General features: G+C 36.7%; 1 protein-coding gene across 5 annotated transcripts in view; it reads right to left on the bottom strand.

Moving 5' to 3' along the window:
* Positions 1-19,413, bottom strand: part of AKT3 (AKT serine/threonine kinase 3) — a 404,883-nt gene that overhangs the window by 227,669 nt on the left and 157,801 nt on the right. For all 5 annotated transcript variants that reach the window (XR_008382960.1, XM_053604360.1, XM_053604362.1 and 2 more), the window contains exon 3: positions 13,591-13,716. Coding sequence is in view for 4 of the 5 variants with exons in the window: in XM_053604360.1 (XP_053460335.1) it covers positions 13,591-13,716 (126 nt within the window). In the remaining variant the exon portion in view is untranslated. The remainder of the gene's footprint in view (positions 1-13,590; positions 13,717-19,413) is intronic.

Below are 19,413 nucleotides of genomic sequence, written 5' to 3'. Positions count from 1 at the left end.
GCTTACTTTATTGTAAGAATACAGTACATAATACATGTAACACACAAAGTATGTGTCAATGGACCATTTATATTACTGGTAAGGCTTCCAGTCAACAGTAGGCTATTAGCAGTTAACTTTGGGGGGAATCAAAAGTTACACACAGATTTTAGACTGCATGGCGGGGGGGAGGGGGATCAGTACTCGTAACCCTTGCCTTGTTCAAGGGTCAACTATACTTGACTTTCTAGTCTTATACAAATAAATGGATAGAAACAAGTGACATATTGAAATACGTACTACAGAGAAAACTGAGCCATCTTGTTATATAGTATTCATTCACTGAAAATAATCACTATCTACATCGAGGCTAGTAGATGGCCATTACATTTAAAAGCACCAGTGAACTCTGATCAAATGATAGTAAGATAGTGAAAATTCTAAGTAATAGGTAAACTGTCAAGTGTCACGCTGCTTCAGAATTTCTTTATAGAATTTATATTCATAGAATGTCTTTCTGTCAATATCAGAACAAGGCTTGGAGGAACATATTTAAAGTATTTGTTGGCCAAAATGTTAAAAAAAATCTGGCATGAATTAACATGTAACTAAAGCTACCCAGAGTCTCATATCAAAACTTGTTCAGGCTTTTCAGTTTAATCCAACCGTATTGATTTCCAATTCAGAATAAAATAATCTACACATGAGAATAAGAGCCATTAACAGGAAAAGAATTGAGATGTAACTTCCTAAAGTCACAGAAATTTCAAAGAATCTATGAGGTAAGAGTTAATCTGTAAATGATACAATTTAACGAAAACATTTTAACAAAATGTCCTATTTTCCCAAGACTATTACGAAGTTCAAAGGAAATGATATATCTGAAAGAATGCTATAAAGAGTATATTACATGTTTATTTTTAATTACCTTATAAGAATACTCTACATAGAAACTTTATCAGTGTGCTTTGGAAGCAATAACTGTTGCTCATTGGATGATTCAATTATCATGAACTATTCTGGCAGGTTTCAAAAGCATTGCCATTTTAAAACATTAAAAATGTCTAAAAATGCACCCATAGTAATAGATTCTGAGTGCATGGTGGGCTGGGGGTGCGGGAGAGAGACAATGACAAATTGGTCCACAAGGACACGGAGACTTCATGGTTGGAAGACCATTGTGCTGACAATTAGGAACAGAGGAAGCAGAGCACAAAACAAATGAATGAAAAAAGCTGAACTGGCAATGCAAGACCTTATTATAGAGCAGAAACATTATTGTAATAAAGGGGCAATGTACTCTCCTCTATAAAACGTCCAAACAGGCGCCCTCGTCTCTTTTCTCTTCCCCTGCATTTCATTTTTTCATTAGCATCTGCTTGATTATGTATTATTTCCAACCCAAAAGAAGGCTTCTATATCTTTCCCAAATTCCAAGGCTTAAAGGTCCTTCCCCACACTGTGTGGCCTTAGGCCTCATTTAACTTTACTCAAAATAAATTAATTAAATTATTTAAATTAACATAAAGCTATGGGGTAGGGGAACAGAGAGGCAGTAATTTAGCATGTTAACAACTCAAGAGGAAGCAACAAAACATGTGTCCCTCAAGTCTAATGTGTTAAAAATGTGATGATTATATAATTTACAGCAAATACCCAGACTATTCTGCCTTTAAAAATTGGTATCTCCCTTTTATTTCTATGACATAATTAGAAGAGCAATGCTGAAATTTTCACATACTCGTGAATCCTCTCTATCAAGCTTCAGTTTCCTTAAATGTTAAGTATCTAAAAGCTCTGAAATATATCTTCATGCCCTACTAAGAATGACAAGATTTGATCCACAGTCTAAAAAAGGTGGATCTAGTGTCATGGAAAGCTCTTCTCTTCTGACCTGCCCACACTAAAAAAACTTCAAGGCTGGAAGGTAGTCAAAGATGCATTTAGTTAAGTAGAAGTCTGGATAAAGCACTGGCCCCAAAACCTGAAAGCTCTGGGCCTATCTCCCAGCCTCATCCCTTGCCCCTGAGAAATCCTATGATCCTGGTTTTCCCAGCTATAAAACAGAAAAATTATTTATCCCATAAGGATGTCAGTTAGCAGGATTAACAATATACATATATATAAAGTACATAGCACACAGGTGCTCAACAAGTGGAAATTTATTATCATCACTTCTCAAAAGACTCAATGTTTCAAGAAATCTTTTCCTGCTGATAGGCAAATCCTGGAATTTAGAAGACAGCACTTTAGTCAGTCTAACTTCCCCAAAACCACTGATGACAAAACTCTGAGTCCCAGGAAGGTTATGTGACTGACTCACTATTACATAATAAATTACTTACAACATAACACGATACATAATATATCAGCCACTTTGCTACTGTGGTTGTATTTGTCCTCTGCTGTAGCATAAACAACCACTGTTACATAAAATAAACCTCTGGACAACAGTGAGTATCCACTATTAAACCGCTGTGTATAACGCTTGGCATATCACAAAGTTTCTATGGGGGCTAACTAAACAGTACTTGAAGAGAGCTATCATCTTTGAATCCCCAGGTATTAGACCAGAGTTCAAATCACAGTTCTGCCATTTACATGCTTTGAGACTCTGGGAAAGTTTTCAATCTTCCTAGGTCTCAGATTCATTATCTAGACTTTTTGTTTAAAGTATTAATATTTATTTCATGTTGTTCTTATAAGAAATTCAATTACATAAATAAAGCATGTTACATTCATTATATAAATAGAACATAGTAGGCTCTTTGAAAATGTCAATTCTCTTCCTTTACTTCCTTAAACTTTAATTCCCCACTAATTCTCATATTATAAAACGAGATTAAAGCACCAAATATAATGGGCAATCATTTTTCTAATAACACTTCAAAAACTAATATACATACAATCTTCTTCCTAGACATAAAAAAAAAAACTACATTAAAAAGTGACTTGCTAACAGCCAGGCGTTGTGGCGGGCACCTGTAGTCTCAGCTACTCGGGAGGCTGAGGCAGGAGAATCACCTAAGCCCAGGAGTTGGAGGTTGCTGTTAGCTGTGTGATGCCACAGCACTCTACCGAGGGCAATAAAGTGAAACTCTGTCTCTACAAAAAAAAAAAAAAAGTGACTTGCTAATTCAACAAATAAATCAGGTAGATTTCTGTGGGTGAACGTTAGGGAAGTTAGGATTATGGGAGTAGAGTTATACTGATAGCACAATGGAATGACTGTAGGAAAGGTTGTGTGATCAGGGTCAGGTACGCAGGAGAATGGGAGGACATGAGTCGCCAAAAGAACACACTGCACTGGGGGATTCCTGGGACAGCTTGGCACAAACATCAAAGGACTTCAGGAAAAGGTCTGCACGGCCCAGGTGGAGTCAGAAGGATCCCAGGGAAAAGGTCCACAAGGGCCCGGCTGGGGTCAGAAAGGACCCTGGGGAGAAGGTCCGAGAGGGCCTGGCTGGGGTCAGAAAGGGCCCCAGGGAGAAGGTCCGTGAGGGCCTGGCATGGGTCAGAAAGGACCCCGGGGAAAAGGTCGGTGAGGGCCCGGCTGGGGGCCTGAAAGAGCTTAGGCAGCCATTTTAGGACAACATGTGCAGCTGACTCATTGAGCAAGAAAGATTAGTTCTTATGGGTGTGAGATAAGAGGATTCAGCTTTGTTACTCCCAGCTCTTGAAGATGAGTAAGGTGTCAATATGCCCACCGGAAACAAAAGATTAACTGGGTGGCATCTAACTCTGAAGTCCATGCTCCCATTTCCTTTGTTTTCTATAATCCTGCTTGTGATTGACAACTATCTTAAGAAGTAATAAAGATTGCTACACAGTTATTGGGTGGGTAATTGTCTGTCTTGATTTTCCTCATTTCCTCATCACCACCAAGCTTTGAGGACACTCATGGGTCGTGTTAGGGGCTGGTTCCCTACAGATATCCACATGTAACTTAACTAAAAATGGTCGATAAATTCAATTAGGTCATAAATGAATGTTATCAGAAAGGCATGTAAAAAGAATTATTTTTACCCTTCAGATATGTAAGGGTGTCATGGAAGAAAATGCTAGGAACAGTAATAAGATAAAACAATAGTACGAGGATCCTCAGCCCAGCACGAAAGTTGGCTGATGTTGGGTGGTATTACACTCTGTCAATTCTTACCCAAAATACTGAGATAATATATTGACCTACTAATAACTCCTTTAGTGCATAGAATTCTACACTAAATCTACACTTGTCTAATCAGAATGCGGGGGGTCATCCTCCCACCCCACTCTTATCCTCCACTTTCCATCCACACTACCCACCTTTCCTATATAAAAGGAAGCACAATTTTTAATAAGCAGACTAAGAGATTATGTACTCTTTTCTGAGCTAAAAGCTATAGTTTAAAACCTTTTTAGCAATAAAATGCTCTTTAAGATAGTATTTTTAAATGAAGTTATTTATTATATGAGTAAAATTATTTTATATTCTACTAGCAGAGATGAAACAACAATGTTACTACAGAAACTGCACATAAAGCCCCAGGTCAGCTAACCAATAGGGTCCCAGAGCCTGAGACTGGGAGAAAACAAAACGTCTGGTATGATCAAGGCTCTGTGCTAAATATTTCAAGTGCCATATTTAATCCTATCATTAATCCTTTTTCCTCATTTGATATTTTTTGCTCTATACAGGGATAGGGAAATAACATACCATCTGGAGCTTTCATTCATTTCTTAGAATTTCATACACATCTAAAGCAAGAAGAAGAAATTTAGGCAAAGTTTCTCAGAAATAATTTTTCAAATTAATGCTATTCTTGTTACCTGGAATGTACTTTATCTTTAGAGATCTTACTATTTCTCCGAACAATCTCAATTTCCAAGGAAGCTTTTCTTGATGATCTAGTCTTTAATAACACCTCCTTTTCACAAACTCTTAACTGCATGTATCAATTGCAAAACTTACTTCAGAACTTAGCCATAAAACATTTCAAAAAACCAACTCCAAGGGTTGCTAGCAAATTTTGCTACTAGAATACAAATTCTTCAAAGCCAAAGGCTATGTCACATATCAGCAGAATAATAAAATGAACACAGGGGTCTAAGTTAGCATTGTTGTTAGACGGGGGTTCATATTCTGCCTCTGCCATTTGACTAATAAGTGACCTAAAGGAAGTCACATAACTTCTCCGAGTCTCTTTAAGATGGCGAACACAATATTTACCTCACACTGTTGTTGTGAAGATTAAATGAGATAACATAAGTGAAAGACCCTGGTGCGTAGTAACTAACACTCAAAGAAAGGTTGGTTTCCTGCCTTATTTCCTGCTGTTTCCCCTCAGTACCTGGTATAATGCTGAGAACATAAAAGCCCTCAATAAAAACTTTCTAAATAGTTATCAGAATTTAGAACTGTCTAGAATATGTTTAAGTATTAATTTTCCTAACTCCTTTATTATCCCAATTGTTACATTAAGTCATACATGAACACACACACAGTAGGAAATTTCAAAGCAGAATTAAGTGTGCAAGGTTATTATCTCAGAAAATTAGTAAAGAAAAGTCAAGGAGGAGTCAGAAAGGGCTGGGTGAGGTGGCTCACGCCTGTAATCCCAGCACTCTGAGAGGTGAAGGAGAATGGACCGTCTGAGCTCACCCTGTCTGTAAAAAATAGCCAGGTGTTGTGATGGGTGCCTATAGTCCCAGCTACTTGGGAGGCTGAGGCAAGAGGATCACTTGAGCCCAGGAGTTTGAGGTTGCTGTGAGCTATGATGCCACAGCACTCTACTGAGGGCAATAAAGTGAGACTCTGTCTCAAAAATAGTAATAATAATTAATTGAGTGACAAAAATTACATGTGGAGTTTTCTTTTACTTCAATATCTATGAACAAGTGATAGTTTATTGTTTACCTTAGGAAAAGATTAGTGAGGAAGTAAGGTAGAGAATAAAGGAGAGTGAGGGAAAAAAGGAATAAAGGGAGGTTGTTATGCAGGAATCACTTTTACGTCCTCGTATGACTTGACATAAACTATTAAAGCTAATCAACTTGCCTGCCTTCTCCTAAAAACAATCCCCATTGCATTTTCCACCTTACAAAACAGCAGTAATCTAGGAAGAAAATTAATTTTTACCCCCAATGGATGGTAACTAAAGGATCCACTTGGATTTGAGGATTCTATTATTAAAAAAAAAAAAAAGAAAAGCAACTTCTGACTAAACAAAGGTTCACATGGGCCTCCCTCAGCCTGCAGAAGCTTTGTCTTTCAAAGGCCAGGGTCTGAACAACTTGCTCTGCACCCAGCTTCTCTCTCACCCAACGCTCCAAGTCCAATACACTGGTGTGGCTCTTTCACCGTAGTGATATCCTCTGTTTGGGCCAGAAGGAGGTCATGAGCAGGGTTTGGGAATCTATCTCACTCCGTTTAGTCATAAGAAGGACTAACCCCTACTAATCAAAGTCCTTGGCAGTATATTAAGTCAGTATATTTTCCCCCAACCAAGTAACAGCAAATCAGCTGACCACCATTGCAAGAAATTGTTGTGAACACGTTCACCCTAAAACCTGTAAGGGTCTTTAAGGAAAACTCATTACATCAGTTGCCTGCCCACTCCAAAGTAATTTAGCCAAAGAAGAATGACTGCCAGTTAACTTAATTCAGCAATTATTAACGAGCACCTCCTACCTTACATTAATACATCTGCATACCATTCAACAATTTACAAAGTATTTTCACATACAGCAGAACCTCCATAGTTGACCACCTCCCTACACTATAATAATTAGTTGACCTAATTTTCACAGGCTGGAGTACAGTAGGCCTAGTTCTTTATGCTGACCACCTCTCTATGGTGACCAGTTTGTTGCAGTCCTCTGACAGTCAACTTACAGAGGCTCTACTGTATATTATCTCATTTAATCATCACTGTAAACCTGTTACGTATTATTATCCCTATTGTTCAAAGTTGAGAAAAAGAAAGATGAGACAAGTTCTATGATTATCCCAAAGTCACACAGCCAGCTAGTAAAGTAATAGAACGAAGACTCGAACCCAGGTCTCCTGCTCCAAGTCCAAAGATCTGCCCAGCATACCAGACGCTGGTGAGAATGGAGAAGTGTCAGGCAGAGAGGTATTTTTTTTAACCAAATACTAACTTGAAAACCAAATATTCAAAAAATTCTAATCGTTTCCAACAGTTTTCTATCAGAAACATCACACTGCTCTTTAAGACCCTCCATAATCTGAGTTCAAACCATATAATCCTAGCTTTTTTTTCTTCAACATAAATTCTCTACCCATCTAGGATCCTGCCTACACTATTCACAGAAAGCTACTCCTTAATTTGTGACTCATTTGTTTGCTTGTTTTGTTAACTTCTCTGAGAATGTCATCCTCCCAGAAACTTACTCAAATCCTATCCTTCAGGGCTCATGTTAACCTCATTTCATGAATAAATTCTTATTCAGCCTCGCTAACCTTGACCTATTGCTTCTCTCAACTTCTATAGTTACTTTCTACAAAATTTTCTATGAAATTCATTTTGGCAATTAATCCCATTTTCTTCCCATAGCTATATGTTCTATGTGAAATGTCCTCCAAAGTCAATGATAAATTCTTATATGTAAAAATCATATTATATACTCTTTTTATTACCTAGTATGGATATAATGATCACTCGAACCCTTCAAAAGTGAACTACTCTGATATCTCACAACCCATATACATATGTATAGTTTATGGTTTTCTAGATTTATGGTGCTATTGTTCTAGATTGTACTATCAATTATGTAAGACTAAAAACAAGTCATAATCTTTTATTCTATCCCCATGTATGTCCAATGGAAGAACTTAGAGAAACCAATTGATTTTTCCACTTACTTAAAATCTCTGAGTCTATTATTTATTCAGATGGTTTTTGACAGGTTTAAGTCCGGTAATTTCCTTCTTTCTTTCAAAGAGACAGAAAAAATAGGTTAGAGAGAAACATGTTATTTCATTTCTTAAAACTGGGCTAAGAAATGCAGACTGACCTTTTTTTAATAGGACGAATTGAGAAAGGTTTCAGAGAAGAAAGGGATACTATCAGGATGGGTCAATATTGCAGCACACAGTAAGGCAGACTTCTAGGAGGTGCTTCTGGAGACACAGGCTAACACTTCTCCATTCCCACAACAGACAGTAAGAAGGAACCAATCAGAATTAAGATGAGCCCGACACACACAGGCAAATGCTCCAGTCCGCCATAGAGAAATTATTTCTACTTTGGAATGGAGCAAGCTAGCGAACATGAGAGAAGCAGGGAATTGTCAAAATGACTGTGACTGTGACTACTGGATTAACAAACTGCTTTACTCCAAACTACCTTTAAATGCAGCCTTGCAATATGTGTATATTTTACATTTTTCAGTCAGAATTTTTGTTGTTCATGCACAGATGATTTGAATCTATAATCATTAGAAACTTAATCAAATCATCATTGTGATTACAGATGTACCTTGCTTGAAAAAGCTTTATTTTTATTTACATTTCTATGACAGTATATGAGAAGGCAGCTTCACATATAGTTTATATTTGATTCATCCAAAGAAGGGTGAAGGTCAAATATTATCCACATCCTATAGTGCCTGTGGAGTTTCCATTCTGCACGCCAAAGGATACCCAGCAATTTAAGTATTAGAACTATGGCTCTAACTCAGGGAAAATGTCATAGTATGAGGTTGGGGGAGGGGAGTAACATTTAAATGAGAGTAGAAAGATTTGAATTTTAAACTTGATACTTAACTATCACTCCTTAGTAAGACAATCCAACAGATCACTAACAGTCTTTTCTACATCTAACCAAGGAGAAATCGGGACTACATATTTTTAGACATTCAGTCAAAAAAAAAAAGTATTAGGCCATAAAATGTAAGAACTAAGAAATATAATATAAATAAGACTAAGCTCTTTTTTTCCCTAAAACAACTCAAAGATTAGTGAATAAGATATGTACAAGATCATGAAACAATGTGTTAACAATAAAAGGTAACAAACAACTGCTGAGAAGGACAGAAAAGAGTAACTTAGCAAGGGAATTTAAATATGAATTATGTCTTAGATAAAAGAAAATTATCCAGGCAAACAGAGGACCAAAGGATATTCCAATCAGAGGGAACAGCATCAACAAAGTCTCCAAGTAAAAAAGCAGCACAGGTTGTATAAGGAAGTATAAATAGTTTAGTACTGCTGAAGCGTAACTGCAGAGCACAAGCGAGATCAAGCTAGAGTTGAAAGCAGAGGCCAGACTGAAGAGATCCTTGTATGATACCTTAAGGCATACTTTATCCAGAAGGCAATGCAGATTCAAGGCAGGGCTCTCACAGGGCAATGGCAAACTTGGGATGCAATTTTAGAAAGATCACTTTGACAGCCATACGAAGGAAGAGCATCAATGATATGAACCAGAGGCTGAGAATCTAGCTAAGAATCTACAGTAGAGATGATGAGGGTTCATTTTAGGGTGATGACAGGTAACGATAATAGAATCAAGAAATAAGAAGTATAAAATCAGCAGGACTAGAAGCAGATTAGAAGTGGAGTGAAGATGTGAAGCGGGGAAAGGCATAGAATGGATCCAGGTTTCTATTCAGGTGAAGACAGAGTTGAGATACTGAATATAAAGGAAGAAATAGACAAAACTATCTTGAGTTCAGCTTAGAGCATGTTGAGTCCAAAAACTATCTAGGTAGAGATGTCCAGCAGCCAACTGAGAAAACCTGATGCTCAGTGCTCAGGAGGGAGGCCTGGCCAGAAGAGAATGAGTGTGGAAATCAAGCTACATCTCATACAAGTTGTAACTAAAACCTAAGAAGTCCATGTGATACTTAACTATCACTCCTTAGTAAGACAATCCAACAGATCACTAACAGTCTTTTCTACATCTAACCAAGGAGAAATCGGGACTACATATTTTTAGACATTCAGTCAAAAAAAAGGTATTAGGCCATAAAATGTAAGAACTAAGAGATATAATATAAATAAGACTAAGCTCTTGTGACTATAATATAAATAAGACTAAGCTCTTATGACTACCCAAGTTCTGTGTATACAAAGTGTGAAGAATCCTCGGCCAGACTCGGTTAAATACCAAAATTGTGCACTAGGGAAAGGAATAAAGAACAAGAGAGGCACCCCTGAACACAATGAGAGTGTTCACCCCAAGGAGATGGTGGTCAATAGTATAAAATACAACTCAGATGTAAATCCAGGAGAAAGGAGAACTGTAAAATGTCTATTAGACTTAAAGACGGGGTTCAGAACATGCTCCCCCCCAAAGTACGGAACCTTGGTGTTTGAGTAAGTAACAGAGCAGGAAGCTCGCCTTCCTCCTACCCTTCTCCCCTGCAGTAGGTCACAAAACCTAGAACAGGTGTGTCCAACCTTTTTTTTTTTCCTGCCACACGCTGAAAAAATAAGAGTTATCTTAGGCCACATATTAAATACACAAACACTAAGGAAAGCTGATTAGCAAAACGAACAAACAAAACAGAAGGCCAGTGCATACTTCTCATGATATCCAACACCAAAGATAAGCAAAAAGGACCTCAAAAAACTCAGCATGGGCCTAGGGGAGAGAGGTGAGCTCAAAAGGATTTTCTGACCTTCCCCCTGAACCAGGTCATAAGGTCCTCATTTGACAGCCACCCACCAGATAACTATAGGAAAGGAACAACCTTATCTCTGAAGACACAGGGACAAGGCACAGGAGAACCTGAACAGGCCGTGCTACTGTCCCCAGTTTATCATCATTAGATCACACCCACACTTTGTCCAATCATACTTCCTCATGACCCTCCACCTCTTCATCAAACCCAAAGCATAAAAATACACAAGTTTATGAGTTTCTTTGGGTATTTGTCTGAAATCTCCCACATCACTTAAAATTTATATTAAATAAATTTTTATGGTTTCTCTTGCTAATCTTCCTTTTGTTAAGGGACCTCAGCCATAAACCTAAACTGAAAAGGAAAGATGCTTCTGTTTTCCTCTACATTAGCAATTAAGTGGTCCCTGGAGAATTTACTGAACTGGTTTCAATCAAGTAAATAAGGGAGAAAACAAGACTGCAGTGGATTACTAAGTAGAAACAATGAGTATATATCATTTGAAATTTAAATCAAGATGTAAAGAATTTGAAACTCAATGAAGATATTGGAAAGATCAATTCTAAAGTACCAATTCTCATAGTCTATTTTTTAAATGGAGATAAAAAGCTTGTTTTAGTAAAACTTTATTCAAATCTCCAAATATTAAATCTGAAATAACATTTTTAGTTATCTGAAAACCAGGGGATTCAAACTGTAGCTATCAAAGAATACACACACACACACATATATTTATATATAATGTGTGTATATATATATATACACACACACACATATATATAAACATTTGCCAATAAAATCTTTTTTAAATATACTAAAGAGGCCAGGATAAAATGGAAAGCATTGATAAGTAACTCTCACTCCAACTGTTTCTTCTCTTATGGCCTCGTAAAAAACATTCTTTGTCACCCTCTGCCTGGAACACCCTTTTCTATTTTAATTTGCTTAAATCCTACTCACTCTTCCAGGCCCTACTCAATGTTCCCCTCACAGAATCACAGAATGTTAGGAACAAAAATGAATCCACTTACAAATCCACTGAATCTCAGTGTTTCTACTATGCTGATGAAGGAATTAAATATTAAGATTAGAATGTTTCAGAGACTAACCTGCCCATAATAATACTACTCATAGTTTGTGGCGAGGCTGAAATTTGAACCATTTCTTCAACTAATGCCCATTTCACTAGACTAATTATTTTCTATGGTAATTATCATTTATAGAATTTAAAACTGCAGTAAGTCAAAAGCTTTAACAATAAACAGTTGAAAATGATTTATTTAGCATAAGATCCATGTTAATCCTACTTCTGAAAACTAAGAAGCTGGTTTACAACTTTGTTAGTTTGAATCAACTACCTATAACTACTTGATTATGCAAGTAAAGATTACAGATGTCAAATAATATTTATTTCATGGATAAATAAGCTGACTGTCAGTAACTAAATAGGATCTCTCCCCAAGAATGCAGCATTTATTTCAGCCTCTGCCAGTGGAAGTGTTGGAGCAGATGTTGGCAGACTGTGACATACAGTATGTCTTTAAAACTTGTTGGGGTGTGAAATTTCATAAGGTCAAAAAATGCTGCATTTTGATCAGCAGATACAAGAATTCTGTACTTTTATAAATTATTTCCGACAAACCAATAGCATTTGCTAGTAAAACAGACAAACTAAGAAACTACACTGGCTTTAGGCAGGGCATGGTAATAATATATGCTGCTTATTCTAATTTCTATCACTTTAAAGCAAATGTGTTCTTAAGTCAATACAAAATATTTCAATTGACAAAAGCATTAAAAAATAATAATTTTCTAATGCAAGAAAGCCATTATCTAATGAGCATTTTGATAGGGAAAAAATATTTCCCTTAACTAATATGTACATATAAAGTGATCTCATCTTAAAAACAAATAATAAAAACCTTATATAACAATCCACTGATGTAAAGGGAGAGGGCTCTTTGTTCTGATTCATTAAAAGTTAGTATCCTGATCATGTAAATGACGAAACCCTTTCAGCCCTTTGATTTACTGTTTTATCTTATTAAAAAAAAAATAGCTTTATAACCTACTAAGAAAGGTTAACCTGAATTAAATGATAGGGACAAAAAAGAGTGAGGTTCTTCTAATGATAAAATGAATTTTACAACATTCAAGGATTTTTGTTTTCTTGGAGTTTATTGTTATTTTATTACATTTTTTTAGTCACAATTTTCCCTCATATCGTTTCCAAACATGGCTGATAACATATATATAGAATCAAAATCAAAATTAAGGATGGCATATAGTTGTCTCCATGACACAAACTAGCTAGCTCTTACACATAACTTAAAATCCTTTACTTCTAAATTAACACAGAAAGCCTTTCATTGATTGATCAGTAACCATGAAAAATCTGAAGAGCCTAGTCATAACATATTAATAATAATAGTCATAATTGTCATCTTTCAGTTTATTTTGTGCTATATTCAAACAAATACATAATTTCTAGATAAGCTATAATAATTTATTAAATAGTTGTAAGAAAAACTGAACTACAAACAGAAAATATTCCTAGAAAATTATTTCTAATGTAAATCATTTCTTTTTGATCCTACAATCAGAATATTGTAATAGCAAACTTTGATTAGAAATACACAAGTACTGCAACAGCTTTCAGCTAAGTTTAATTTAGCAATCAAGTTCCAAGGTCTTTGTTTACATTTTATAAAGAAAAACTTGAGGTACATATTGTGCAATTATATTTATCACATTCAAGTTCTATATATAAAAAATATTAAACTATACTGCACTGTGTAAGACCACATATTATCAATAATCCCAATGTTAAGGAACTGAAGTTCTATCAAAGCTGAAAATTTCTCTGCTATTCAATATAAACCTAAACTTTTTCAAAGGATTCTCATGTATCCTAAGATGTCTAACACACAGAATCATACAAATAAATAAACAGAAGATGAATTAAAATTATAAGTAACTTACTTGCCACTGAAAAGTTGTTGAGGGGATAAGGTAAATCCACATCTTGAGGTTTCTCTTTATATCCTATGAATGAGCCATCTGTCTTCAAAAGGAAGTATCTTGGCCTCCAGTTTTTTATATATTCTCCTACATGAGGAAAGCACGCATGTTAATGCTGAAAAAAATGAACAGCAGCTTTTATGTGAAAAATAAATTATGGTACAATATATGTCCTACAACAGTGGCCTCCAAAAATTTAGTCAGGCAATTTTCTTTTAACTTGGCTTACAAAAGAAAATACATAAGCCTACAATTAAGATTCAATAAAAACCCAAACATGTTTTGTTTTTAATGATTTCACACTTTGATAATTCATTTGCACCATTATTCCTTCAGAGAATCATTCATCTGAGTACACATTTTGTTCAGTTTTTCATTTTATCAGATGGTTGTTAGAGCATATTTTCAGCCGTTTTAAAAAGCCTTTGTAAATCATCCACACAGTATCAACGAATTTCGAAAGAAAACACTTAATCATAGGAGGGGTATGAAATAGATGCTTCTCTTTCATGTATCAAGTACTGAGTGTGTCATTTTTATTTATTCATTTATTTATTTTTATTTACTTTTTGTTTTATCTTTTTATTTTTTTTGAGAGAGTCTCACTATATTGCCCTTGGTAGAGTGCTGTGGAGTCACAGCTCACAGCAACCTCAAACTCTTAGGCTTAAGGGATTCTCTTGCCTCAGCCTCCCAAGTAGCTGGGGCTACAGGCGCCCGCCACAATATCTGGCTATTTTTTGTTGCAGCTGTCGTTGTTTGGCTGGCCTGGGCCAAGTTCGAACCAGCCTCAGTGTATATGGGCCAGCACTGTAACCACTGTGCTACGGGTGCCAAGCCAAATGTGTCATTATTTTAAAAAAAGAAAAGCATTTTCATTATTGAATCTTGATATAACTTGTTTCAACATTTTATTGTTCATAGGAAAATAACCTTTTGTACAATTCTATGAATAAATCAAGAAAATGAAAGCACATGGGTTAATGGAGCTTAAAACCATACACAAACTCAGGCATACACAGACAAAACTGTTAAGAAATAGAGTACAGTGCCAAGAACTGAAGAGTTAACAAATATACATCATTAGACTTTGATATAGGCTGTCACCTAATCACCAAAGTACACATTTTTAACAACCATATGACCCATTGCTTACCTAACAAAGGACTCCTCCTAATTGTAAGCAACAGAGGTGCTCCATGATACCACTAGAGCTGGAAGGCTATCTGGTCTCATTTATCAGATCTTTTTTGGGTTATTAAATCTCAAATGCTTACTCACAGAACTAGAAAAAATTGAAAACAATTCAAGTTTCCCTGTAAGACATCTTCTTCTCTTGACCCACGCTCAAAACTAACATTTGACTGCTCTGTTCTCTACCTCCACAAGTGCCTCTGATTCAGCATCACCCAAACTGGGCCCCTGACACCAAACATCTGCCCTTCTGCTGATAGGCACTGACTGCTTTCTCCCATTCCATTCAATCCCCCTTCCATCCGAATGTATCTACATGTCCAGATTCATCTTTTTTGTGTGTGTACCACTTTGATTTTATCACTTTTCTGCTCAATATATTCTGTGACTCTCTACTGTCTACTCTTACCATAAAAAGTAAAGTCCACGTCTCTTACTGTAAGAGGCAATCTCACCCAAGACATATTTCAAATGTGGATTCATTGCTCTCAATCTGTAATTCTCAAACTTCTTTTTTTTTTTTTTTTGTAGAGACAGGGTCTCACTTTCTGGCCCTCGGTAGAGTGCCGTGGCCTCACACGGCTCACAGCAACCTCCAACTCCTGGGCATAAGCGATTCTCTTGCCTCAGCCTCCCAAGTGGCTGGGACTACAGGCGCCCGCCACAACGCCCGGCTATTTTTTAGTTGCAGTTTGGCCGGGGCCGGGCCTGAACCCGTCACCCTCGGCATATGGGGCCGGCGCCCCACCGACTGAGCCACAGGCGCCACCCAATTCTCAAACTTCTTATCTCAGAACTTCTTTACATCCTTAAATGTTACTGAGAATCCCAACGAGCTTTTGTTTATGCAGATTGTATCTACAATATTGACTATATTAGGAATTGAAAATAAGAAAATATAAAACTTTGTCAGTTCCTTTACAAATAACAATAAATTCATTGCATGTTACAAATAGTTTTTTAATAAAAAAAATAACTACTTTCTAAAACAAACAAAAAACGGTAAAAAAGCAGCACTACTTTGCATAATTCTCATATCTGCTCCTGTCTTCAAACTGTTGCAGAATGTTGTTTTAGTTAAAATATAGGGAGAAAAAAATTGGCTCAAATGGATAGGCAGCCGAAAAAGAAAAAACTATTCATATAGTTATGGATACCCTTCTTTGATACTACACCAGAATCTGACAAGGAATAGCTTCCAGAAGGTTAGTTGCAATATAGACTCTGAAACTTTAGCCATGAACTTTCTGTATTACGTGAAAATCCACTGATCCACATGGCACTTTGAAGGGATCTTTTAAACAACACTTTTGCCAAAATTTAATCTTTGCTTAAAAGCTTGATCTACATCACTGCCAGCAAATATTGTCAGTTTTTTTCCTTGCAGTGATACATTCTATATGCCCAAGGCAGTGCCTATCACTTAATGCTCAATTATAATTTATTAAATAGATGGAGGATATGTGTATGAACATGAACATCTTCTCTACAAATATATTAAGTGCACAGAAGAAACAAAGGGAAAAAATATGCTGCTGCTCACTTTTGTTTTACTGCAAAAGTTATGGCCGGCCCTAATGGTAGGTAACAATTTAACAAGCAAAATATGTAAAACTAGAATGCTTAAATTCACAATTTCCATTTTGAAAAATGAAATAGGCTCAGCACCTGTGGCTCAAGCGGCTAAGGCACCAGCCACATATACCTGAGCTGGCGGGTTCGAATCCAGCCTGGGCCCGCCAAACAACAATGATGGCTGCAACCAAAAAAATAGCCAGGCGTTGTGGCGGGCGCCTGTAGTCCCAGCTACTTGGGAGGTGGAGGCAGGAGAATCGCTTGAGCCCAGGAGTTGGAGGTTGCTGTGAGCTGTGATGCCACAGCACTCTACCAAGGGCGACAGCTCAAGACCCTGTCTCAAAAAAAAAGAAATAGTTCCTTACTTGACTACCCTTACTATTTTATTTTTCCATTTCACTTCTGTAATCCTGTATGAAATTTAAAATCATTAGGTATTAATGACAAATATTTACATCACAAATGTACTGCAGTAAGAAATTTATTTTGGTACAATATGCTATAGGTCTGTTGAGCTAAATGACAAGTAATAGTTCAATAGTTCGGTAATGAAATAAATCCATTTGAAACACACATATATAAAAGAAGAAAACATGGAGTAAGACCATCTCTTATTTTAAAATAATACTGAATGCAATTATTTAAGAAATGTGAAATCAAAAGAAATAAAAATCAAATTTTCACTTCTAAGCATAATTTCCATTTAGCTTGCAAGTATTTACATTCTCAGATGAAAGACACAAAAACATCACCACATAATCATATATCTATTTTGTTAAAAAGAATCTTAGGGTGTTTTAAATGTTTTATGTGATTTACAGTACGACTTCTGATGGGATAAAAAGCTCTTTAAAAAAAAATTATGCATCCCTTAAATGTAATACATTATATAGCAACAGGGAGAAATTCATTCACACAGAAAAAAAATTAAACAGTCAAGTCTCCTTCTTGCTAAAAAAGGTATTATTTCTCACACAATTTTATTAATAATATTCAAATAAGCCAGTTAAACTAATTAATACTTACACTGTCATGCCATACTGTACATGGATCTCAAACTCTCAATGAAGACCCTTAATCCATTTTCTACTTTCTTGTCATTTTTCACTTATCATATGAAAACATCTTCCTGAGAAGATTAGAGTGATTTCATTAATGTATTAATTTTTTCTAGATACTAGAGATACAACAGTAGACTCAAAAAGGGGGACAAGTTCTCTCACTTCACGAAATCTTTTCCAGAATTACATCAGAGTTTAGGTGCCCACAAACATTTGGAGAAGGGCATTAAATATTTCCACGAAGAATTAATCATATTTTTACAATCCCATTAAATTCTGAAGTAATGTTCATGTAATAGCTGATGTGCTGACCTAACTGGATATTCATTTTCTAGTTCTGAAGTTGAATGAGGAAGCGGTTTTACCTGACAAGCTTGAGTGTAACAAAAAAGCCTTACGTCAGTATGGGAGCAGGAGGAGATTCCTAGTCCAAAAAAAGTTATAGTTTTTAATGATACTTTGGCAGGACACTGTGTATGCTGATGGCAAAGTAAGGAGGTAGAACTGTTTCTGCAGCCTTGGGGTTCCCAACTGGAATGTGCCCAGCTGGGGCCAGAAAAGAAACTAAACCATTTCATCAACTAGCTTAGTAGTTGAGGTAATGATCAGATAAAGCACCTATTCTCAGGTTTAAAGGCACGGATAAAAAGTTCTGGCTCTTATGGGGCTAAGTGCCCAGAACAAAAGGCCCTCCCTATCACCAGACCTTTTTGTTATATTTTGAACACAGTATTTGTAAGACAGCCTCATTATAATAGAACATCTTGTCCAAAATATAAATACTTAGGCCCAGCACAATGGTTCTCACCTGTAATCTTAGCACTTTGTGAGGCTAAGGCAGGAGGCTAAGCTTGAGGCAGAGAGACCAGCCTGGGCAACCTAGTGAGACCCTGGCTCTACAAATGGCAAAATTAGCTAGTCATGGTGGCACATGCCTTTAATCCTAGTTACTCGGAGGGTGAGGCAGGAGCATTACTTGTGCCTAGATGAACTCAGCAGCCTAGGCTACAATGAGCCATGATAGCATCACTGTACTCCACACCGGGCAACACAGTGAAACTCCATCTATTAAAAAAAAAAAAAAAAATGTATGGGCCACCATGTCTTCCAAAAAGGTTATTCCATGGACAACCACCCATATAAATCCAAAATTTGTGTGCCTTATCATGAAAAACCTTCAGCAAGCACTGTACTCACAACAGTTTAAGATTTTCAACCTTAACAGTGTTAAGATTTTCAACACAACCTTTTCTCACCTTTTTGCTTCCCTTAATAAGTGCCTCTGTTTCTTTCCTCATACACTTTGGCTACGGGCTGTATTTACTTTCAAGTGTGCTGTACCAGTACCAAAATACATACACATCCCAACAAAAATTTTGGTATTTTTGCTTCTGTCATGAACTGAATGGTGAACCCTCAAATGATATATGCACATACATAACCTAATCCCAGGAACTTGGGAATATTACCCTGTATCAGTGGTTCTCAACCTTCCTAATGCTACGACCCTTTAATACAGTTCCTGTGGGTCACAACCCACAGGTTGAGAACCTCTGCCTTATATGGTAAAAAAGAATGGATACAACCTTAGATGGCAAAACACATTATTAATAATTAAGGGTTTTCAGGAGAGTGGCTTCTCCAACATTACTCCACTGAGCCCTAAATCCAATTACAAGTGTCCTTATAATCGTGAATTGGACATAGACTAAAGGAGGAGGGAGTGTGACCACACAGGCCAAGACTGAGATGAAGCACAAAGCCAAGGAGCAGCTGCAGTAACCAGAGGAGGCAAGGAATGGATTGTCCCTGAGAGCCTCTGAAGGAGCGCGAATATGCTGACACCTTGATCTCTAACTTCTGACCTCCAGAACTGTGGAGAGAAGAAACTTCTGCTCTTTTAAGGCACCCACTCTGTTGTAATTTGCTTCAGCAGCCCAAGGAAACCAATACA

Source organism: Nycticebus coucang, chromosome 10 (assembly GCF_027406575.1).
Source record: "Nycticebus coucang isolate mNycCou1 chromosome 10, mNycCou1.pri, whole genome shotgun sequence".
Taxonomy (NCBI): domain Eukaryota; kingdom Metazoa; phylum Chordata; class Mammalia; order Primates; family Lorisidae; genus Nycticebus; species Nycticebus coucang.
This window is presented reverse-complemented; position numbering and strand designations above follow the sequence as displayed.